The sequence below is a fragment of the Microtus oregoni genome, unplaced genomic scaffold (genome assembly GCF_018167655.1).
Source record: "Microtus oregoni isolate MIOR12 unplaced genomic scaffold, Mior012 000002F_ref0000024, whole genome shotgun sequence".
NCBI lineage: Eukaryota > Metazoa > Chordata > Mammalia > Rodentia > Cricetidae > Microtus > Microtus oregoni.
Genome location: NW_024543061.1, coordinates 7292881 through 7316398, shown reverse-complemented (window position 1 = coordinate 7316398; position 23518 = coordinate 7292881). Strand labels below are relative to the sequence as shown.

The window sequence follows — 23518 nt, the reverse complement described above, 5'->3', positions numbered from 1 at the left end:
GTTTAAGCGAGTCAATCACTTTCATGATGGCAGTCTTTTCTACTTCTTCTTGATTAAGGTGTTCATATCCTCCCATTGTGAGGTCACTGATTTCTGGTGGCTTCGTTTTGCTTTTCAGATTGTTGGGTGAATTCTTGCTTTGGCACCTGCCCATCTCTTCCTCCAAATGCTCCCCTAAGGATCTTCTTTTACAGGATCAGGTCTCCTTGCCTACTGATGTTCCTTCCTAGTGACGGCTCTCGCCAGTGATGGCTCTCCTAGTGCCGAGATCAGATCTCCATGCCCAATGATGGCTCTCCCCTATGCTGGCTCTCCTGGCACCGAGATCAGGTCTCTGTGCTGGTTGGGTAGCTCATAAACAAAGTGCCTACCTTGCTTGGTGCAGGCAGGCTATTGAAACAAAGGAACTCCTGCCCGCTTGGTTGCCCTGAGGATTTGGACCCAGCGCCCAGACAGGCTGAGCTGGGTGATGTTATGTGCCCAAAGAGGGCAGGAGGGCCGAAGTGGGGAGGGTTCTGGATGCAAACTGGGTGGGATAGGAAGAAAGAGGCAGTATGCAAGGAGTAGAGGCCCTGCAGAGAGCCCAAGAAGGATAGGGGGTTGAGGAACTTCTGAGTTCCCTGTCCCGGGCTGCCGCCGCGGGGTCAGAAACGCACCCCAATGTTGGCTCTCCTGGCGCCAAGATCAGGTCTCCGTGCTGGTTGGGTAGCTCGTAAACAAAGCACCTACCTTGCTTGGTGCAGGCAGGCTATTGAAACAAAGGAACTCCCGCCTGCTAGGTTGCCCTGAGGATTCGGACCCAGCACCCAGACAGGCTGTGCTGGGTGATGTTATGTGCCCCTGTGTTAAAGTTTTTAATCATATGAGTCTTTTGCTTGTTTGGTTAGAATTATCCCAGGATATTTTATATTATTTGAGGTTATTGTTTAGGGTGTTATTTCCCTGCTTTTTTTTCTCAGTTCATTTGTCATTGTGTATAGGAGGCTACTGAGTTTTATATGTTAATTTTGAATCCAGCTACTTTGAGGAAAGTGTTTACCAGATGTAGTAGTTTCCTGGTGAAAGTTTTAGTCATTTATCATCTGTATTTGTCAGGGTTCTTTCTCTAGAGGAACAGAATATGTAGAGTCTGTTTGTCTGTTTATCTGTCTAACTTCATCTATCTATCTATCTATCTATCTATCTATCATCTATCTATCTTCCAAGGAAATTTATTAGAATGTCTTACAGGCTGTGGTCCATCCAGTCCAACAATGGCTATCTAGCTAATGTCCAGAAATCCAGTATTTTTTCAGTCTCCCAGGATAGATGTCTCAGCATCTTCAGTATATAATGGATTCCTGAAAAAGTAGGCTCCAATGTCAGTAAAGTAATAAAATTTCTTGCAATAGCAAGCAGGCAAAGAGAGAAGAGCACCCTTCTTTTATGTCCTTTTAATAGTCTGCCAACAGAAGATGTGGTTCAGATTAAAGGTGGATCTCCCTACCTCAAAAGTTCTGTATCAAAGGTCTAACTTCCTAACTCAAAGATTCATATTAAAGGTGTGTCTCTCGATTTCAAATGATTTAATTATGAAAAACCTCCCATAGGTATGTCCTGTGCCAACTCAACAACTGAGAATAGCTATCACACTCTCATAGCTTCTGCAAATAAAGACACTTTGACTTCATTCCTATTTATATCTCTTTATTGTCTTATTGTTCTAGCTTAGACTTCAAACACTATATTGAATAGGTAGGGAGAGAGTGGACATTTTTTACCTCCTGATTTTAGGGAAAGTTTCTTTCCATGTAAGCTGATATTGGCTATGAACTTGCTCTAATTGCCTTTATTATGCAGATGTATGTCCCTTGAGTCCCATAGGCCAGGAAAGTCTGATAGTTTCTTTTTCTCTAGTGTATATCCACCTTGGTAAAAGTTTGGAGGTAATTCTTAAGAATGGTAACTATCAGTAAAACTCTAATTTTGAGCTGCCCAATGTGGTTTCTGGGAACTGAACTTGAGTCCTCTGGAAGAGAGCAAGTGTTTTTTACCATTGAGCCATTTCCCCAGCACCAAGACAGGTTTTAAGCAGTGAATCCATCCAAACATTGTAATTACCCTGAGTCTTAAAACCCTTCCATTAACACTAAACCAAGGGATATGAGGCACCTTCAGCCCCTTTTTCAGTAGGTCATCTTTGGACATATACTTCAGCAACCTCTTGATGTTTTTAAAAATGTGTGAGTCTCAATGTTAACCCTGAAAGCTCTGCTCAGTGAACTCATATCAATAAACTCAGAGTGATTCTGTTTTATATTTCTCTGCCATTAACCTACAACTTTAAAATCCACTCCCACACATATTCCCCAGACATGTACTTGAAGGAAATGGCAAAGTCGTTAAGTTCTTTGGAAATACAGCAAACCTCCTCGTGGACCACACTGTGTATCTCACCTCTAGCGGCCTTCTAGGGGCTAGTTACAGGTCCACAAAATGATAGCTAGGCCCTGAAGGACATCAGAGTTGTCAGTCCTGTCATCTTCTGTAGGAAAGGACACTGCTTGCTCTGCTGGTGTGACAAGATTTGTTCCCTCAGGCAAAGGCAGATAGAACACCATCACAGGTTGCAGTTGGAATGCATGGGCTGTGAGGTTGAGAGACCTTCAGAATCTGAAAATTCAGCACCTGCAACCTCTTAGGATCATCCCCCACTTTGCCATTCCAAGTCACAGATCCCAATTTTCAATCAGTGACCTCCCTTTAGCTCAGGAACCCTTCAAAGCTGGGAATTAAGTCTGCAGTGTCAGTCAGTGGACCAAATAAGAGGGCTTAGGTTTGTTTTTCTACACTTATAAGATACTGCTTGTGGAAGCACTAGGGGACAGCACTACATCTCAGTGTTCCTTGCCTTTTGCTTCTTCACACATTTACTTCTGCCTCCTCGGGGCTAGGAGCAGAAACAGATTGTGGGATTAGGCTTGGTTACAATAGGGGTCTCCCTTAGTTCAGGCAGGGGTCAATCACAAGCCATGAGGTTTCTGTATCTGTGCTACAATTCTACACTTCCTCATTGTATTTCCCCAAATTTGGGGCTGAGGCAGAGGTAATTACTCTACAGGGCACTCTCTTCCAAGTTCCCTGCCTTCTAGGAACAAAGTATACCTATGGCCTCCTATGAACACTGTATACCCATGTCCATTTATTTTGTATCCTCTCATATACTCAGGGAGTTCAAATCCATCCTTTTCTTGTGGTATTTGAAGGTGAGCACAGGCTACACTTTAGACACCTAGTTGAAGATAAGGAACATCTATTGGACAAATCTATAAGTGCCCTACAATGACTATGTTGGGCTGAAGCCTCCCAGAAGGTCAGGCAATCCTTGAATACTAGTCTGGCACAGACGTTGGTACTATGGGCGCACTGAGTTCTAGTTGCCCTGTAGGTGGGTAGTAGCCAGTGGCTGCTACATTAAACAAACTGTGCTAGGCTCCACAGTAGCTCCAGGGAATACTGAGTCCCATGTTTAAAAGTCCACCCTTTAGAGTATAATTCAGAGCAGGGCCTGGCACTGTAGCCATCTTTGTGCAGTTGGTACTTAGATAGAAGCTGCAGCCCTGTTGGGGATTCATCTCAGGTAATAATCTTGAATAATCCTCTCTGTCTGTTCTCCAGGCCTCAGGGCCTTCAGCTCCAGGGATCACCCTGTCCCCTGTTGTTTCCTCCAAGACTTGTTGGGCAGATGTTCATTCCCCATGCCCAGGATGCAGAGGGTGCAGCCCTGGTTTGGAATTAAGTCTTGTCCCTTAGAGTGGGGGAATCAAAATGGCTTCAGGGAATCTTAAAGGAAAATCCCCCATACTCATCTCCCAAGCTCCTAGTTCTTTCTTCAACTTCCTCTACCTTCCACTCTATGATACTTCAGTCGGTGTGGCCTATGGATGCCACAGTGATCCTCAGAGTCTCAAACATCCCCAAACACACATGTCCTGAACGGAAGAGCTACCTTTTATGTTTATTGAGGAGAGGTACAAGCTAAGCAGAGGCTGCATGGCTTCCTTGCGTCACCTTGGTCTCTATAAGCCCTTCCTGGGATCACCGGCCTTCAGGGTCCACTAGGCTCCTTTTACCAGGACACTGAGGTCTTGTCATACGTACTGCTCAGCTCGTACATACAGGAGCCTCAGATCTACAACTTCTCAGCCCTCTTTCTTCTCCTATGCCTGGCCTCACTATGTTCATTCCTTTATTTAAATCCCACAGCATGCCTACCTGTGCCAGGCACTGTGTTCTTTCTTTGGATGCCATGTTGATTATACAAATCCTGTAGCCTCCCCTACTGAGCCAGGATCACCCTTTAAATACACACTCCGCACTTACCTCTTCATCTGCAGACCTCTTCCTCAAGGCCATGGGAACATCTGGTCCAGAGATATGTCTGGATTACTAATCTAAGTCTGCTCAAAAAAAACCCTACAAAGTGAGGGGATTTCTGGCTAATGATTCCAAGGAGAAGATATACCTATTCAGAGAACACTGCATCAAAAAGCTTTTTTTTAATACAAGGGAGTTATTTGAGGTTTGGTTGAGGTCTGATGACGTTGCAGCAAGTCTAGCAAGTCTCTGTGGCTGCCATGGGTAAAACAACTAAATTGAGTAGAACATAACATCTTATAGCCTGAGTGGAATTAGACTTACAGACATTTATCTTCCACAGAGCACAGGCCCCATGATAACCAAGCCTGCTCGCTCAAACTTGATATCATCTTAAGTTACAAACGAGAGTTACCTCTCATCTCATGAAACCAATGCTGAAGCTGAGAATTAGTGCACGTGACTGAAAGAAAAACAGATCCGACAAGAAGATTTAAAAAATAACATGGAAAAGATACCTTTTACAATAAAATCGTGAACTTTCTACTTTCTTCTTTTCTTGGCACCTAAGACTAAAACTAGCAGACCAGCTGCTGAAGTCTAGGATTGTGCTGCAGGCAGGGGTCACTGACTACTGATGCCAAAGTTCTGGGGTTCATGCCATAACTGAAAAACTCACACACCCATTTGCCTGATTTGCTTCCATTTTAAAGCTTCCAAATTTAATTTCTATCTAGGCAATTTTATATTCAAGTACAATTTCAAAATCAAATACAGGAAGTACCCCAGTCTTTTGCCACAGAAGGTGGTATGTATCCCCTAACTGAGGCACAACACTACATGCAGATGTGATGGACTGTTTTCTGTTGTGAATTTTTGCGGCTATTCAGACAGTCCAGGTAGTCTCATGGGGGTGGCCTCTGGTTGGGGCCATGGTGGATATGTTACAGCACAGCAAACAGCAGGCATTGCAGCAGGCACTCATGTGAGAGAGACATGGTGAAGCAGGAGGCCAGCCAGCATGAAGAAGGGCTGTTTTTGCTGTCTGATAATAAAACTCCTGCAAGGGCTCATGGCAGTCTCACTAAAACAGGGGCAGCATTTCCAATGTGTTAGAGGCCCAGTATTTTAAAGTCCATCATCTCTCATTGTGACATAAGCACTAAGCGCTGAGTGCCATGTTATATCCAATCATAGAACCAGGATGTCAATGTTGATCCTATTAAAGCATAGGACAGTGCATTACTATAAAGATTTATACAGTCACACCAAAAAGCAAAAAGACAAACAGTATAATCATTTTAATGATTACAGTAGAAATGTAGGCATGCAAACTGTAGTTAAAAAGTGGTCAAGAGCACTTGCTGCTCTTACAGAGGATCTGTGGTTAGTTCCAACACCCACATGGCATCCCACAACTGCCTTACTCATTCCCAGGGATCTTCTAGCCTCTGCTAGCACAAGAGATGCACATGGTACACAGACATACATGTAGAAAAAAGCCCCACAATTTATATTTAAATACAGGAATACTTTATTGCCACATCCAGAAAGGGCTGGATCTGGTGGAGGAAACACAGAGCCATCCACCAATGTCACCGACATGTGACAGCTTCCAGAACTTCCTGTCCTACCTGGAAGAGGGCAAGAAGAGGCCTAGAATGGCCCAATTGTGGTCAACTACTGCTTCCTGACCTTAAGATGGCCCTACTGCTACCCTGAACCAACTTAGTCCAAGTGTTCAGGTGCTCTCTCAAGAAAATAGATGACACCAGAGTGCAACTCAGTCATACAATCCAGTTCTTTAAAAAAGCTTCAGGAGGGCCATTCCTTTACCAGGACTTTAAGCTGGACAGTCAGCAAGCCTGAAATAAGTTATGGCTTTCACTAGAAACTGGGAGCATGCCGTTAGCAAGTTCTTCCCAGAGTAGCATAAGTGGTACCTGGAATCTGTAAAGAATCTGTTAGCGTGGAGTCTGGAGGACCTAGCTAAGATTCCAGACATCCGCCATGTTCAGAGAGCTCTCATCATAGTGAAGGAGGTTAGAGGACTAGTGGAAGAAGGATTGAAGACCCCCAAATCTGACATCATTCAAAACAGCTGCAGCTGCCTTGGCTATTATATACTACTTCCATCAAATCAGGGCAAGGGACTTGAAATCAAAGGTGTAACATTTCTTACAACAAATAACAGTTTTCAAAAGTGACCCAGAAGTTGAATGAAGTTCTTCCTAAGTATAAACTTGTTTAGGACTCGACATAGAATTGTGCCCTTGTTTTCAGTTCAAGAAAAGTCTTCCCAACATGATATAGATTGCTATCAAAAACTTGATATGGTTCAGTGGTTGAGAGCATGTTTGCCCTTGTAGAGGACTAGTGTTCAATCACTAGCCACCTGTAAACTCCAGACCTGGGGTCTCCTGGGACACTTGCACTCATGCCACACATGGGCTCTAACAAAGGATGCAGACAGTGAAATGATGCGGCAAAGGCAGAGAGGGGCTTGGTCTTTATAGATTTTTATATGAAAATCAGATGATCAGATAAATGAGATGGGCATCTTAAGAGACATTTAATAGCTTTTGAAGCATACTAACACATTAAGATACTTCCGTACAGACTGCATTAGTCAGATAAGCCCTTCTCCTTCTGTACCCTTCCCCAGCACCCTTTCCAACCTCTGCTAATCACTACTTTCCTATCAAGCCAACAGAAGCACGCAGTCCTTGCGTTTTGTCCCTATTTCATTTGACAAATTCATGTGGTGCTATCCATTTTACTGCAAATGACAGATTTCACTCTTTATGGGCAATATCACATGGTATCTGTAGTTTTAATTTGCTTGTCTCTGATGCCTGAAGATTTTGACTTATTTCATGTGCTTGCTGGGAATTTAAATTTCTTGAAAAATATCAATACAGATTATTTGTCCATCTTAAAAAACTAAGACTTGTTAAAATATGCTAGTTCCATATACATTATGGATATTAAGCTTCTGTATTAGCTAAGAATCTTTAGAAACCAGAACCAATTGCATAAAAAAAATATGAACACACATACATAGATATTAAAATTTATTAATCAGCTTTCTTTGAAATAATAACAGAACAATTAATTACACCTGAGATGGCATGGGAGAATGGTTTGTATTCTGCCAATTATATTTTAAATAAATGCTGATTGACTAGTAGCCAGGCAGGAAGTATATGCAGGACAACCAGACAGGAAATAGAAGCAGGTCAATGAGAACAGGAGAATTGTGGGAAGGAGGAAGCCCATTCCTCTGCAGTCCTGATCCATCCACAGAAGAAGCAAGAAGTGACTGCCTTGCTGAAAAGGGTACCAAGCCACGTGGCTAACATAGACAAGAATAATGGGCTAATATAAGTGTTAAGAGTTAATAAGAAGCTTGCGATACTAGACAAATCAGTTTATAACTAATGTAGACCTCTGTGTGATTTTGGGGGGACTTAATGATTGCGGGAACCAGGCAGGACAGAAAACCTCAGATAACACTGATAGACCAAGTACCTGAGGCGTTGTTTGGTCCTGGAGGCTGAATGCTCAGCAGTTAGAACAGTCCCATAGTGGCTATCTCACTAGAAAGGACAAGAACTCAGGGCATGGGGGCTGTATGCTTCAGGAGTCCCCATCCAGTGTCAAACAACTGGAAACACTGGTTTTGGTATTGGCAAAGTAATCTTCCATAGCAACAATAAACATAATCTTTTGTCAAACCTTTTTTATCTAGGTGATTATCAAAAGGTGCTAGCCACATTTGGGGCTGGTCGTTCTATATCAATTAAAGTCTTTAACACAATCATCATGACTTCTACCCAAATAAACACTGATAAATATTTTCTTCTGTACTGTAGTATTTTTTTCATAGTGGTGGTTATTCCCTCTGCTGTGCTTTTAAGTTGATGTAATGCTCTTTGCCAGCCTTTGCTGTTATGCCCTGTGCCCTGGAGTCCTGTCCAAAAACATGTCTGTAGCAATACCATAAGTGCTTCCACTTTGTTTTCTGGTAGCTGTTGTGGAGTTTTATGTTTGAACGTTGTGTCTCCAATTATCTCGGGCAGATTTTTTACAGGAATAACAACCTGTAAAGGGACAAGCTCATGAGGTAACACTATCCATACATACATGAAGCCTCCTAGGACCCATTTAAGGTCAGAAATGCTAGCAGGCTCATCTCTGGACCTTTCCCATTTCCAGATTGTGGCAAGCCCATTCTCACATTCCCTGACTCCAGAGAAGCTAGGGATCTCTCCACTTCTAGAATCTCTTCACTACTAATAAATCCTGTTAGGCAGTAAAAGTCTTTTGGAGGAATTTTCACAGACCCCTATCCCACTGGTCTAGTAATTTGTCAGATCCAGGAAGCCTGCATTCTTTTTTCTTCTCTCTCTCTCTCTCTCTCTCTGGAAGCATGAACCAACCAGATACTTTATTAGTTCCTTAAAAGTTCTGTACTATTTAGAAAGATAGAGTGAGATACAGAGAAAATCAGATGCTCCATCTCACTGAAAAGACAGTGTATCTCAATATGCTCAGAGGGCTTAAGTTCTTTTTTTAGTTTTTTTTATTAAAAATTTCCACCTCCTCCCTGCCTCCTATTTCCCTCCCCCTCCCCCCACACCCCTCTCCCTCCCTCTCCAGTTCAAAGAGCAGTCAGGGTTCCCTGCCCTGCGGGAAGTCCAAGGTCCTCCCTGCTCCATCCAGGTTACTAGGAAGATGAGCATCCAGACAGACTAGGCTCCCACAAAGCCAGTACATGCAGTAGGATCAAAACCCAGTGCCATTTCTTTGGCTTCTCAGTCAGCCCTCATTGACTGGCACGTTCAGAGAGTCCGGTTTGATCCCATGTTTTTCAGTCCCAGTCCAGCTGGCCTTGATGAGCTCCCATTAGATCAGCCCCACTGTCTCAGTGGGTGGGTGCACCCCTCGCGGGCCTGACTTCCTTGCTCATGTTCTCCCTCCTTCTGCTCCTCATTGGGACCTTGGGAGCTCAGTCCGGTGCTCCAATGTGGGTCTCTGTCTCTATCTCCATCTATCGCCAGATGAAGGTTCGATGGTGATATGCAAGATATTCATCAGTATGGCTATAGGATCGGGCCATTTCAGGCTCCCTCTCGTCAGCTGCCCAAGGAACTAGCTGGGGACATCTCCATGGACACCTGGGAACCCCTCTAGAGTCGTCTCTTGCCAACCCTAAAATGGCTCCCTTAATTAAAGAAAACTATCTTTTTTCATTTTACATACCAATCCCAGTTTCCATTCTCTCCTTTCCTCCCATTCCTTTCACTTCCCTCCCTCACCACACCCCCCATCCACTCTTCAGAGAGGGTAAGGCACATTGGTTTGGGGAAGGTCCAAGGCCCTCCCTACTGTATCTAGGCTGAGCAACGTGTCCATCCAAAGAGAATGGGTTCCAAAAAAGCCAGTAAAAGCAGTAGGGATAAACGGTGGTGCCACTGCCAGTGACTCTGCAGTCTGCTTCTGCCATACAACTGTCACCCACATTCAGAGGGACTAGTTTGGACCTATGCTGTTTCCTTCCCTGTTCGGCTGGAGTTGGTGAGCTCCCAGTAGCTCAAGTAAACATTTTTAGTGGGTGTACCTATTATGGTCTTGACCTCTTTGCTCATATTCTCACTCCTCCCACTCTTCAACTTGATTTTGAGAGCTCAGTCCAGTGCTCCAATTTGGTTCTCTGCCTCTGTTTCCACTAATTGCTGGATGAAGGTTCTATGGTGATATTTAAGATATTCACCAGTCTGACTACAGCGCAAGGCCAGTTCGGGCACCCTCTCCTCTATTGCTAGGGTCTTAACTGGTGTCAATTTTGTGGATTCCTGGGAATTTCTCTAGAGGCAGGTTTCTTGTTAGTCCCATAATGGCCCCCTCAATCAAAATATCTCTTTCCTTGCTCTTATCTCTGTCCTTCCTCCATCTTGACATCCCATTCCCCTAAGTTTTCCTCCCCCCTCCCCTTGTCTTTCCCTTCTACCCTCCCTACTTCCCCCACTGCCATGCTCCCAATTTTGTCAGGCTATCTTGTCTATTTCTCCTTTCCAGGTGGATCTATGTTTTTCTTAGGGTCCACCTTGTTACTTATCTTCTCTAGGATCATAAACTATAGGCTCAATATCCTTTGCTTTACAGCTAGTATCCACTCATGAGTGAGTACATACCATGTTCATCTTTCTGGATCTGGCTTACCTCACTCAGGATAGTGTTTTCTAATTCCATCCATTTGCATGCAAATTTCAAGAAGAAGCCTGCACTCTTTTTTTTTTCCCTTGGGGAAGAAATAGTTTATTACACTCACAGTTGCATATGACAGTTCGTCATCAGAACAGTAAGGGCAGGAACTACTACAGTGAGAATCTGAAGGCAGGAGAGGTTTCTTCATGTTGTGATAAATATTTTCTAGGATTAATTGTGTAGAATAAAAAGGGTGCATCATTTATACTTGACTTCTTTGTGCCTTTTGTTCATCATCCCAGCCTCCAGAAAAGAATTGGCATTTCACACCAGAAGCACAAAATTAAGTCAGCAAACCAGCTTGACTGTGAGCCATGTAAAGTCAGCTCTCAGACACAGGCAAGAGCCTGGGAAACAATATGAAAGTTCTTACATCAAATACCATAAAACAAACATAAATATATTTATATTAACATTCAGGACAAAAATGCATGCCTTTTTATTAGTCGTGATTTTTGTGGTCAGAGAAATCACTTAGTGTAAGCATTTGATCCTCAATTAAATTATGCCTCAGCACAGGAATAATTAGTATAAATTTGAGAAAGATAGAAGTCTCTTCACTTTCTTTGCCAAACAGGAAGCATCCATCTTACAGAGTCCAAAATCATCACAGAATGTTTTCAGTGAACGATGATCTCTGCTGCTGGGAGTGTCCAAAATCCTGCCAGGCTCACTGCCCTTGTTTCGTGAAGCAGTCATGATGGCATTCTTGCCTCCATCATCATAAATCAGTATCAGTTCTGAAGGAACCTCCATCTCTAGTGCTCCAAACACCTCCCGACCTCCTTTAGTCACCTACATACAGATATCTATACCCATGTACATACATACAAACTAAAAATAAAATATAAATCTTATAATGGGCTAGCCAAAGGAAAACTGCAGCAGTGTACTTGTACTGAGGACTCAGTGAACATGGAGACCTTTGTGTCCCAGACTTGCAGCAAAATCAATGTGTTTCCTTGTTAGTTCTTGGAAGCCCTCCCATGATTCCCTCTCCTATAGAAAAGTTGATACTTTGTCCATCTTATTCTTTTTTTTTGGTTTATTTCTGTTTCAGGTGATGTTGATTTTTCTATCTCTAGAAGTTTTTTTTTTTTATTGAGAAAAGGAGAAAAAAAAAAACAAGTTTCCACCTCCTCCCAGCCTCCCATTTCCCTCCCCCTCCTCCCCCCGTACGCCCCCTCCTCCCACCCTTCTCCCCCTCCACCCACTCCTTTCCCCCTCCCTCTCCAGTCCAAAGAGCAGTCAGGGTTTTCTGCCCTGTGGTAAGACCTAGGACCTCCCAGGTGCTGCCATCAGGTGGTTTTTACACTCAGCTATGATTAAGGTTTAGGTTCTTCTTCTTCTTCTTCTTCTTCTTCTTCTTCTTCTTCTTCTTCTTCCTTCTTCCTCTTTCCTCCTCCTCCTTCTTCTTCTGGCAGGTCTCAGATTCAGAGATCCTCCTGCCTCTACCTTAGAAATGCTAGGATTAAAATAGTTTTGTAGTGGTGGTGCATCTCTTCAATCCCAACAATCAGGAGGTAGAGGCAGGCAGATCTCTGAGTTCAAGTTCAGTCTGGTTTACAGAGCAAGTTACAGGACACACAGGGCTATACAGAGACATTCTCAATCAAAAAAACAAAGAACAAAAAAAACCCCAAACAAAAAAACAAAATCAAACAAGAAAGTGCAGAGTATACACCTGAAAGTTCCAACCAGCTGCAAACTTATTTCACAAGGCAGGTGAATGGACCTTTAAAGTATTTGCCATTAGACAGAAAGGATATGCCAATGACACCTTATTCATGATATAGTTAGTATGTGTATTAGCTAACACTGAATCTCTCTCCAATGTCATTGTTAAAGGGGCTCTGGGAGAAGGAGCAGCAGCACACCAGCGGAACTCTGGGGTGAAAATATTCATTCCAGGCAGAATATAAGCAGAAAAGAGCAAAAATGGCTGTACCAACACAAGGTAAAGACTTTCAATCAAAAAGACAAAATAAAATAGGTATTATATATTTTAAAGGGTCAGTACACAAAGGAGACATAGCAAGCATAAACATTTATAGACCTAAAACACCATAGGATATGTGTTGTAACGATTTGAAAATGGAAGGGCTTTAAAAACATTACACCACTAGCAAGGGGCGTTAGAACCTTACCAGCACTAATATATTGAACAGATGGAAAGAAAGTGGAATTTACTTATAAATTGGCTATGTTGTAACATACAATATTGTTGAGTGTCCTCAACAATAACATCCATTGCAGAAAAAAAAATGTTGGTGCCTCAAAAAGTGAAAAACAGAATTTTCATACACAGTGTATTGTGGTATATCCCCAAAATGATTGAAAGCCTGTACTCAAAATATATGCAGATCCACATTTGCAACTGCATTATTCACACTGCTGAAAGATGGAAGCATCAAAACATCCACAGATGGAAAAGCAGATAAAGTGTGGTTCATACACACACAGTATAATACTCGGTAAAAGGGGAATTCTGAGATATACTGTATGGGTAACCCTGAGGACATCAGGACAATAAAACATACACAAATTGACAAACAGTTGTAGCACAAATAATAAAAACCCAGAGACAGATATTGGAGTTCAAGCTGAAGATTAGAAAAGCAAACCAACCAACCACTGGAGAGCTCTTCTTACCTCTACGAAATCTTCAGACTGCGAGCCCCTGTCTCAAATTGCCTTATATTCCTCTCTAGTGCTGGGATTAAAGGTGTGCACCACCACCACCTGGACTGTACGGCTGACTAGTGTGGCTAACTTTGCACTCTGATCTTCAGGCAAGCTTTATTTATTAAAACACAAATGAACTATCACTATAAACAGTGGGATTTAATTTGTATGAGATATTTATAAACAGTAAAAATGAGAGACAGAGAGTCAGCTATCAGACTCAGGGAGGAGTAACAGGAACTTACTGGTCAAGGAATGGTTTCACACAAAGTATATGGGAATGGTCAGTGGGGACACCAGCAGTGTTTTCAGTGTACTTAATGTGACTGGTGATAGCAGAAAGCAGGAAACACATGCATGGTAGTTCACGCCTGCAATTCCAGCCCTAGGAAGGCTGAGTTAGAAGAGGTTGCAAATTCTTGAGCAGCCTGTGCTACATGAATTCCAGGACCAACCTGGGTTACAGTAAGAGAGCTAGTCTCAAAAAGCCCAAAATATAAGGGAAAAAAAGATAAATGTATGTTAGGTGTATTGTTTTTTTTTTTTTCAATAAAAGAATTGGGTAAAAGAAAAAAGAAATCAGTAAAAATTCTGTTTTCTTTAAAACTAAAATTACATATGTATTTTCCCTGTATGTGCACCAGGTGTGGGCAATCCAGAGGTCAGAAGATACTGGATCCTCTGGAAGTGTACTGGTCGAGGCTTTTCATTTGTTCCCAGCTGCCTGGTATGGTTCAGGTGCGTCTGTCTCCTGCAGGCAGCTATGTGGCTTCTCTTGACTCTGTCTTCTCTCTCTTGAGTATTCAGTTTAGTTTTCCCTAGATTTACTGTTAAGCCATTGGCTGAAAGCGTGGTGCTCAAAGTTGTAAGAAACATGAGGTTGACACTATTAAGAGTACAGAGGATTCTAGGAATAGCTGGGCTGGGTTCTGCAGTTAGTGCAGTGAGCACCCACCAAAGTCATGTGGGTCTGAAGATTGCCACTCCCTGGAGAAACTCTCAGAGCAAACTGAAAGAGTTCTCTGCCACCCATGCAACCACGAGCAATAACAGATTTCACCATGGCTACTTCTTCTCTGCTGTAGTAATTCTCATTTGGCTCCACCTTTGTACCACTTATAAAATGACACTGGCGAGGAGACGTTCCCTCAGTGAGTGCTTCGTGCTGGCATTTGGTTGGTCACAGTGGTAGTAAACTTGATACTACACTGTCATCAATTCTGGCCTTTTGTGATGCTTGCTGGCTGCATTTCGGCAACAGGGAACAATGATCAAAACCATTGGTTTACCTCTTGGGAACCCTATTTGAGGATCATTTAAAACCTTAATGGCTGGGCAAGCTCAAGTTTTGGCTTGTTTGGAAAGGATGCAGAAGTGTCAGGCCCCATGCTGAATCACTTTGGAGCTGGACTGACAGCTGTTAAGTGCTCTCACCTTATCAAAAGTGAAATTCTGAATAACCCATGCATTGTGGACAACACACACTGATGACAGTGTCTGTAATCAACACAACTGGAGACCCGTGCCATTTCCTCCTGGGTGAGTAGTCTTCTTGCCATGTTCTACTGCATTGTGAATGCAGCCTTGCAGTGATATCTCAAATACTCTATATGCATCAACATTTGTACCAATTGTTTACATCAAGGACCACAGGAAGATATGACAGCACACATGCAGGTGCTAGTTGGTATCATTTGACTTTTTTTGCACACTCCAGTAGTAGTCTACTTTGTGGTCTATTGTGTAGCCATGAAATAGGCCAAAGCTGTATCCAGAGGCAATCTGACCAGGTTTCCTGTCAGGGGTACTATGGGCCATCGCTGCTGGTTCAGTCAACCACTCTCTGAGCGCCATGATCAGCTTTCCAGTCATCACTGCTGGTCATGAACTTAATGCTGTGCTGTATCTTCATTTTCAAGGAGACACAGGGTTTCTGATACTACTTACTGATGATGCTTGCATTCTACATCAACTCGACACACTTGGGCCTTTGTGCACTGCTTTTTCTGAAGTCTAATTTTTCACAGGAAGACCAGCAGATGGCAGCAGTGGCTGCTAGAATGCCTCTCTGACACAAGTTAATACTGAGGACTGCTTAGGCTAAACAGTCTGTATAGTTATAGCAATGGATCTCTGCCATTCTGGGAATGGATAAATGACTGTTCACTCCACAAACATGAAAATGAAGAGACTGTGGAAAGCCCTTACACTGAGCTATTAACTAAGGCAGGACTTGTCTGGGTAGCTCAAAGACATGCTGCATTCTCGGACCATCCTGTCTGAGGGTGCCATAATCCAGAAAAAAGGATGGAGTTTGTATAAAGAAAATTACCACCCATATTTATAAATGAATAAGGAAGAGGAACAGAATAAAGTTTGGTGGTTGAGGGAAGGAACTCAGACTCACGTATGGAATTCAAGGTCAAAGATAAAGGGCCCCTTTGATAAAGTAAGCATCATGGTTGCTGAATATTTAGAAAGCCAACTCATTATTTTTTTGTTTTTTGCCCAAATTTACTTTCACTTTAATACTGTTGAGCTCTTAACACTGTCTGCCCTTTTTAGCTTAAAGTATTTTGGTAACTTTTCTAGATAAAATCCATCCGCAGTGAGCCACCACCACTCACAATATGTGATATAATGTATACAACCACAAGCAATGTGTGTATACATGGTTCCAGATTTGGAGAACATTCTAGAGTTGCTATAATAAAGGTTTTAGTTTATTAGTTTCAACTTAAAGGGGGAATACTTGGTGGATGGCACAACTTTATTTCTGTTCTAAAATACAATTACTTAGAATCATTTTAATCGGGAGTGTTTTGTTTTGATCCTACTTTAGTGATTTTGAGGAAAGAACGTTAACAAATGAGCACACGGCTCATTACCATGGTGTCTGCACCCTTAACACAGTAACTGTGTTTGGCTGTTCCTCTTACCCATTCCCTCCTGATACTGTAGTACTTGGCTGTGCTAGAGAAACAGAATAGCATCCTGTACCTGTCTAGGCTTAAGCTTCCTTGATACTCAATCTGAGTTATGTGGTTCTGGACCTGAGCCCTTGGCCTGGCATGCTTCCTGTGATGGGGAGTTTAACGATAGCAAGTGTCTTGAAGTCTGTTGTCCAGGGTAGTTAAATCTGTAAGTATATTCACAAAAGTCTTGTTGCCTGACAAATACTTTAAACTTGTGTGCTATTGTTATTATATGTTAATCAAAGGGAAACCAAGTTTATAGACAGAAAAAAACTTAGAACTTATCAAAAACTACTATTCTTACTATTCACACCCCAATTTACCTCTCTAAATAGCGATGCCACTGGCGTCCCTGTCTAATAACTGAATTGATAGCGCAGACAATGTTTGGTAATGACTTTTACTCATTTCAGTTTTTACTTGAAATGTCATTAAAATGTTGATATGACAACTTAAGAATAAATATATAGGACAGGAAAAACCCAAAAACCAGGATACTATAGCCTAGTATTTGAACTAATTTCAAAGGACATTGTCTCTTCACATTACTTGCACTGTTGTGATAAAAAGGCAGCAAATGACCAAAGTGAACAACCCACTCACTCAATTTACTGCAGTATCTGACCATAACACCATACTATTTATATAGACACTATAACACAAATGTAAAACACAAGTTAACTTAATTTTTTGTATCACTGTCATTTAAAACTTGATTTTATAAAACATTAAAAACAAGAGTTCTTTATTACAGAAACTAATCAGCATCAATTGCTTTGTGAGTTCATGGTATAAACACTAAAATCAATGAATTAGCATGTATTTCAATATGGGGTCTATATACAAAGAGAAATGACAAAAGGACCCAGTAAGGCAGTATTCATGACTCTCAGAACTAAACAAAGCCTCAGTTCCTTCTGCTGTATTTACATTATATGCTTCTCTATTTCCTGGTCAAGATTCCTGAGCTAAACGGTTAAGGATTCATTTAGCTTTCTAACAAAAGAATTCCTATCTACAAAGACCACTTTTAAAGCACTCCACTCCACAATGTTGACAAAGATCGGTCGTTTTGCCTTAATGTGCAGCAGTCTTGTTATGCTGACTTTATGGCAAGTCCAGGAGGAACCCAAGAAATGGAACAACAAGGAACGTTTATCAAACAAGGATCCTGGGTTTCTTTACCTGAAAATGAACCAAGGGAAGAGAATATATCAAGTATATTTGATTTAATTTCTGGAAAAACAACACTTGAGAATGCTAATTTCATTGTTTCCTCACCTTCTCTTCAGTCAGTGACAGGGATTTTGTAGGCCACCATACTGTTCACTTTGTGGATTGTGGTAGTGAATGAGCGTAGACGGACTTCTTCAGAATTGGTAATGAACTGGGGTCCTGATTCCTCCCATTTTTCAGGTACAACTAAATCTTTGTCCGTGTAAATCAGCAGATCAAATGAACCTAAGTTGGAAACGAGATTACAGTATTTCTTAAGATTTGAAGCTGTCCTCACCTTTCTCACTGGAACTTATTTGAAACCCCCTCGCTAAAGAGCTAGCTTAGCTTGCTCTCATTATTTTCCTCAAGAAAACCGAGTTTAGAAACGAATATACTTTGTAGTAGAAAGTGATAGGAAAAGGAGTTGTAAGAAACTCTGAGAAAGTATTGTTGATATCTTCACTTTTTTCAGTGTTTTCACTTTTTTTCTCATTTTCTGAGCGTGTGTGGGGAGCACACGTGTGAAGTTCCCAAGCTAATGACTGCCTCTCCACTTTATTCACTGAGGAAGGATTTCTCAAGCCAAGGTGGAGCTTGCCAGGATGGCTAGTTTTGCTAGCCGGTTGCTCTGGTGATCCCACCGTGGTGTTCTGGGCTAGAGTTATATATAGGTGGGCCACCATAACCACCAGGAGGGTCCTGGTGCTGGGGCCCCTAAGTCAGGACCTCACGCTTGCTAAGTACTTTACCCACTGAGCCATCTCGTCAGTCCTTGCCCTCACTGTTTCTGGAACACAGGTGTGGTTCGCGCTGCACTTTGCTTCCCATGTCCACTTATATTACAAGGCAGTGATAAATCAAGAGATCTAATAAATGGGGATCCTCCCAACAGTAGCATACATTTCCCACAGAAAATTTAAGGCTGTACAATACTTACAAGAAACTTCCAGCAGTGGCAAAAAAGTCACAGTAGCTGTGATCTGCCTGATGACTGAACGGATTTCATCCTGGATGGCTTTCTGTGACTTTTCCCTACAAACACTATAAAGGAACCAAACAAATGACTCATTCTAGGTTTCATTAAGTTAATTATCATACACTGGTGACCATTCATCTGAGCAAAATGCTTCCAACAACACAGAACCAATACATTAGGAGACTAAAGATTAACGGCTAATGGTATTCTTGGGCTACTGCATCTGTATCTGTCCATCCCATAATCCTTCAGGGCTGATCTTAGTATCAGGTCATTCAGTGCATGATGGTCAGTAAGTTTCTCAACCATTCCCAATAAGGATATATCCAGAAACTCTAAGATAAAGGGAAATCGATTCTAACACATAAACGTGGTAGAATTTGGGCATTTTTAACATCCAAATACCTAATTCCTTAGTAAGTAAAATAAATTACACATAAACATTTTTATAAGCTAGAAATTTTCTACAGATTAAAGAACAAAATGCTCTTCATTACAGGAATTACAGAAAACAATGCTTAGCATAACAGGCATTTCTGATGTAGAGCGATCTTCAAAAAAAGTTCATGGCATTAGATGAAGTAGAGCTACATCTAAGTTAGGGATGGGTCTAGGTTCATCTCCTGAAGTTAACAGTCCCTGTAAGCACCTGATGAAATGGCCCACATATCATATCATAGTTCTGGTATAACCAGAAACATGAAGGTCAAATTTCACTGAGTTAGCCAAAGGCAGCATGTTAAAAAAGCATCTTATCTACACAACTACTAAGAGACTAAGAGGAACTTAGAAGTCCCTCAAAAGTCAGTATCTTTAAAAACATACCATAGCTCAGTTAAGAAATCAGTTCAGAACAATTTGAACTCATAACAATAGAAGTTGTAAAAAAACAATTAAAGTAGAAATAATTTAATCCATACTTACCCATCTTCTTTTGCAGATTTGTCACACTCAATATCAAACTGCCATCTTTCAAGGACCTCTCCACTTTCAATATTGGAGATGACCACCACCAGTTTCTGGACTGAGCACTTGTAGAGCCAATCTGCAAAACACAGGGCATCTCTTATGTTCTAACCATAACAACGCTCTTCTAAAGACCACTATTTCAGGCATCCTTTCACACATAAGGAAAAAGTTCCCCACTAACAATTCAGTCAATTTTTAAATTCTCCATATTATTAATAGGTGCGACGATTAATAGGTGAAACCTGTACTTTCCCTGTAATCCAGAGTAAGAATAAGGCATAGGCTTTCATCTAACCACTGTGAAAACAACTGCCATGCCACATCTGTGGTGGCGGTTAGGAACAGAAAGACAGCATTAGAGCATAAAAAAAAATTCTGATCCATTCTACTGGGTGAAGGAAGGATTAGTTTTTGCACTAAATGGACAAAGGAGAGGGAAGTCCAGACTTTAAATACTCAGAAGAGCATATATAATTTTACAGGATACTATAATTGCAAAGAAAGGGACAATATATATTATGAAAAATCAAGATGCTATATCATATAAAATCTTGTGCGTTGAATAAAGAAACTGCTTCTAAGACTCTGGAACACCAGAACTGTTTTAAGCAGAGTGATCAATTAACCTTGTGTTTCCAACCTATCAGTCTTGATAGTAAGAAAGCTGAAAGGGGTAAAAAGGGAGAGGGTCTACAGACACTAGGATGCAAAGCTATGGGGATACATTGGTAGAGATGCAACAAAGCAGATGTCATGCTTACGACTGTTCAGACTTACTCGATTATCTTTGAGTAAGAATCACTGATGTAGTTTTCAGATTTCTGACTTTCTTCGGACTGTTGAGCTAGTCCCTGATACACAGTTTGGAAGAGCATCCTACATTTAGGTTTTATTCTGCAGAATATGAAGCATGTTTGCGAGAATGATGAGAGATACTCCTCTAGGTATGTTATCTTTGCACTTGAGAATAGAAGCCTATCTCCACATATTTACCAAGTGCTTTATCTTTTCTAGCCTAGCTGTCTAATCTACCAAAGAAATTCTCAACCAAAGGCAGCTTTGTATACCAGGCTCCCATGGCAATATACAGAGGTATCTGATGGTCATAGCCAGGAAAGGTTGGCATCTGGTGAGCAGAAGACAGGATGCTGCCACATTATCTTAGATACACAGGAAAGCTTCCCACTAAATATCCAGATTAAAATGTCAGTAATGTGAGACCGAGAAAATTTGTAGAAAGTATACCCTACCATTTTTGCTTGTGAATTTATACTCAACCTGCCCAAGTGTTGATGAATACTCTACTGTGGATAGGAATAGCAAAGAATGTTTTGGAGCATGGCCTTAAGCTGGGCATAGTGGTGAATGCCTTTAGTATCACCACTTGGGAGGCTGATCTCTTTAAGTTCAAGGTTAGCCTGTTTACATAGCAAGTTTCAGAAAAGCCAGAGCTATGAGAGACCCTGTCTCAAAAGCAAAACAAAACAAAAAAAGAATATGGCCTTAAAGAGATGTCAAGCTAACTACACTCAGATGGTCACCAAAAGTAGGCCATTTTATTGGTGAAGCTAACAAAAATGCAATGAACACTGTAATAAAACTATAGCTGAAACAAACTGAAACACTCTAACAAAAAAGGTTCTGGAAGCCAGAACAATGTCTCAGTGGTTAGGAGCACTGGCTGCTCTTCTTGAGACTGACATCCTCTTCTGGCCTCTTCAGGAACCATGCATGTACCTGGTACATACAGATATAACCCAGGCAAAACATCCAAACACATAAAATAAAAACTCAAAGAGATAAAAGACGCTTTGGAATGCTATTAGAATTGGTATTTCGGAAGATTATGTTTGGGGATACAAGGCTAAACACAGAAATCCTAAATGATGCACAACTCAAGAAATAAGAATTCTAGAAGGAATAAAAATAGATGGGAATAAGTATTGGACAAACAGGCAGCACATCACCGAGCTACCAATGAATAAACAATGTCCAGACATTCAACCTACTTCAAAGCAGTGGGAGAAAGGGTGGGATTTCTCTCCATTATCCGCTTCCTCCCATTTCAGAAGCACAGTATTTGAGAAGGCATATTATATTGCCTTATGTAACCCTTACCAATAACCCTAGAAGATGTAAAACTCCAAACATGATTACCTTTTAGCTGCTCCACCACATTATTGAGATACTTTATGAGCTCGGGGTCAGTAGTTACAAGCAGGGTGAGTCCATACTTCTGCACTCGAGTAAAGGTTTCCGACGGATATATGCCACGCTGATACAAAATGCTGTTGATGCCGAATGCTGAAAGAGAAAAGAAAAAAATAAAGCTATAGACATCTACTCACGTTTGTAAAGTCTTCCAGAAAGCAGAGTAGACACAAAACGACACGGAAAACCTTTAACCCAACAACGCCAACCTGCACCGTATCGCAATCTAAGTGTAAATACAGAGTATGTGGTCGGAGGCTGGCAACATAGACTCCAGCTTTCAAGAGCGAGTGGGGTGATGATCTGGGTAAACCCTTTCCGTTCCAGGAGGCCGAAGTATGTGCAGGGCGGCGCAGCGTCCTCCCCTCTGCAGGTGAAATGAGAGGGAGACCAAGCAGTGGTTCTGCCCCAGTGCGCGTCCTAGGACCCGGGCCAGGCCGCTCTCAGGCCGCATTCAAAACTCACAGAAAAATTCGGCCACGATCTCCGCGCTCCCGCGCAGGGTGATGCCTTGCTCCCGGGCGAGCTGCTGTGCCATCGCTAGGCCTAACGGAGAACGTTGTCAGCTTCACGCACAGGGCCGCCTTATGGCTCAGCTCCTTCAGCTTTTTCCCCGCCACCCGGTTCAAAAGTAACTACGCAGCCCGCGGGATGCGCCGTGCGCCTGCGTAACGTGCCTAAGCCCCACCTACACCGTCGCTTTCCGGCCCAGCACCGTCCTATAAACACTAATCTCTCCCTAAAACCGCCCCTTGCTTCCGGCTTCCGCCCTAAGCTCCCCCTACATTACAGAACCCGCTTTGGTCAGTCTCTGCGCCTCAAGATTCCGTCCTAAACCGCGGTTTCCGCTGTGAGCCCAGTCGCAAGACCAGGGAACTGCCCCTAAGCCCCACCCACAGCGACTGGCATCCGGCGCTGGCTCCGCCCTCGCTGGTGGCCTGCTCGCGCAGGCGCAGAGTGGGCTTCGCGCTGCGTTCGCGGCCCTCACGGCAGGGTGGGTCGCTGGTCAGGTGGTGTGGAGGAGGCCGAGCCGTGGTGAAGGGGAAGCTCGCCTGCCGAGCAAGTGGTCGGCCTATTCCTGAGGCTGGGAAGCTTCCAGGGTAGTTTCAGGTGTGGGAGAACCCGTGTTTTGCGTGGAAACGCGACTTTTTTGGAAAAATAAGATGAAGGCGACTGGGTCCTAGAAAACGTCTGCTGCACCCTGTGCGAAGAGAGTTGACCCCTATGCAGGTTTTACACACACACACACACACACACACACACACACACACACACAGAATTACAGAAACCTTTTCTTTGCAATTAGCCTGCTTTTAAATCCTTTGTTCATATAGCCTTACTTTTTGAGTATTTAAAGTCTGCATCGCACCATATAGGATCACACATGGTATTCATGTTACACTTTTTCTATTGTACAGTGTACGGAGTCCAGGAGATGGGAGATGGTCACGTCTTCTAAGTGTCCCAAGTGTTGGCAGTGCTGGTACTCAGACCACACTTTGAAACCAATCGACTAGATAGTATAATGAATGGTTTAGGAATTTAGAGCCAGAAAATTTGAATTAGAAGGGATATATCAGAGAAAGAAAGTGTGGAGCAAGAATTTATGACAGATGAGGAAGAAGAATGAAATGGTGGCATAGATAAAGCCGAGGTGCCCTCCTCTTTTCCCCCAAACAGTGGATTTCTAACTATTTATCATGGCAACATTTAAGATTATGGAATCATTGAAGGTTTCTTTCTTTCCTATTAACTTTGGGCACTTGGTTTAACACGCCCCCCCCCCCCCAGCTTATCAAAAGAAATACTATAAAACGCTTCTTAGAAACGTCTCAGTTTTTTGAGTTTACTTTTCCTC

At 42.3% G+C, this 23518-nt stretch overlaps 1 protein-coding gene and 1 pseudogene across 1 annotated transcript; one reads left to right on the top strand and one right to left on the bottom strand.

The window, feature by feature from the left end:
• The first annotated feature begins 14405 nt into the window (after window positions 1-14405).
• On the top strand, window positions 14406-15803 carry LOC121432651 (annotated as a pseudogene).
• Window positions 15804-16672: 869 nt separating this feature from the next.
• Mad2l1 (mitotic arrest deficient 2 like 1) lies at window positions 16673-22541 on the bottom strand. The gene is made up of 6 exons (XM_041639652.1): window positions 22126-22541; window positions 21607-21753; window positions 19405-19525; window positions 18442-18545; window positions 17568-17747; window positions 16673-17471 (listed from the first exon to the last, which is right to left on the bottom strand). The coding sequence occupies exons 1-5, from the start codon at window positions 22196-22198 to the stop codon at window positions 17575-17577; spliced, it is 618 nt and encodes a 205-aa protein (XP_041495586.1). The 5' UTR covers window positions 22199-22541; the 3' UTR covers window positions 16673-17471; window positions 17568-17574.
• Window positions 22542-23518: the final 977 nt, after the last annotated feature.

Bases quoted from the DNA above. Each gene is read 5' to 3' on its own strand.
- Mad2l1 (XM_041639652.1), bottom strand. From the start codon at position 22,198: ATGGCACAGCAGCTCGCCCGGGAGCAAGGCATCACCCTGCGCGGGAGC. The intron at 19,526-21,606 runs GTAATCATGTTT...TGTGTTTTGCAG, and splicing joins TGTGGTGGAGCAGCTAAAAG to ATTGGCTCTACAAGTGCTCA. The intron at 18,546-19,404 runs GTAAGTATGGAT...GTTCCTTTATAG, and splicing joins AAATCTGCAAAAGAAGATGG to TGTTTGTAGGGAAAAGTCAC.